At 34.3% G+C, this 1,284-nt stretch overlaps 1 protein-coding gene across 1 annotated transcript in view; it reads left to right on the forward strand.

Annotated features, from left to right (window-relative positions):
* IL13RA1 (interleukin 13 receptor, alpha 1) overlaps positions 1 to 1,284 on the forward strand; it is a gene marked incomplete at its 5' end in the record, with an annotated part of 36,404 nt that overhangs the window by 2,711 nt on the left and 32,409 nt on the right. Inside the window, one exon of the mRNA XM_010829586.1 lies at positions 1,123 to 1,207. Coding sequence (XP_010827888.1) covers positions 1,123 to 1,207 — 85 coding nt within the window. The remainder of the gene's footprint in view (positions 1 to 1,122; positions 1,208 to 1,284) is intronic.

Consider the following 1,284-nt stretch of genomic DNA (forward strand, 5'->3'; position numbering starts at 1 on the left):
TGGGCCAATGTAATACTATCAGATGCAAAAACAGAATTCAGACAAAACGGTAATTCAAAAAGATACATGCACTGCTATGTTCATAACAGCACTCTTTACAATAGCCAAGACATGGAGACAACCTAAATATCCATTGACAGAGAAAGGGATAAAGAACATGTAGTATATTTATACAGTGGAATATTACTCAGCTATTAAACAATGAAATAATGCCATTTGCAGCAACATTGATGCAGTGGGAGATTATCATTTGTCATATGATATCACTTATTGTGGACTCTAAACTGTGACACAAATGAACTTATTTGTGAAACAGAAACAGAATCACACACATAGAGAATAGACTGATGGTTGCAAGGGGGAGGGGTGTGGGGGAAGGGACGGATTGGGAATTTGGAGTTAGCAGATGCAAACAATTATGTATAGAATGGACAAATAATAAGGTCCTACTGTACAGCATAGGGAACTATATTCAGTATCCTGTGGTAAACCATAGTGGAAAAGAATATACGTTTATATGTATAACTAAGTCACTTTGCTGTACAGAACTAATTAACACAACATTGTAAATCAACTATACTTCAATTAGAAAAATTGAAAAAAAATTTAAAATAGAAGACGAATTAGAAAAAGAAAAGAAAAATTAAAGAGGAATGTCCCCTGTTCTCAGATTTTTTTTTAAAAAATTATAAACAGCAGGCTCCCATGTGATCTGTGATAAGTAAAACACCATTATTATTTAAATGATAGGGTAGAACACACACACACACACAGGCCCACACACACAATTATAACTATGTGAGGTGATGGATATGTTAATTACCTTGATTGTGATGATCTTTTCACAATGTACAGCTACATAAAACTCACTTTGTACACCTCAGATTTATACACTTTTTGTTTGTCAAGTATACCTCAATAAAGCTGGAAAACCCGCACTTGATACTCTTGAGACATTGATTTCTCAGCGTGCTTTAGAAATTTCTTCACAACTGCATTATCACTAAAGATGACTTGCGTACCATGTCTTTTGTCTAAGCCCTCTTTTAATATGGCTGTATTTAAGAGGAACATTTCTATGGACTGGAAGATTTGATCAGAAATGTCCCTGTTTTCTTAAAGGCTCAAGATCATTATATTCCCTCCAATTCCTGATCCTGGCAAGATTTTTAAAGAAATGTTTGGAGACCAGAATGATGATACCCTGGTAAGTACTGACTATATGGGGTATAAAATTGATTTTTTGAGGGGAGGCTATAGGATTAAAAAAATTTTTTTTTGCCT

This window comes from Bison bison, unplaced genomic scaffold (assembly GCF_000754665.1).
Source record: "Bison bison bison isolate TAMUID 2011002044 unplaced genomic scaffold, Bison_UMD1.0 scf7180017858818, whole genome shotgun sequence".
Classification (NCBI taxonomy): domain Eukaryota; kingdom Metazoa; phylum Chordata; class Mammalia; order Artiodactyla; family Bovidae; genus Bison; species Bison bison.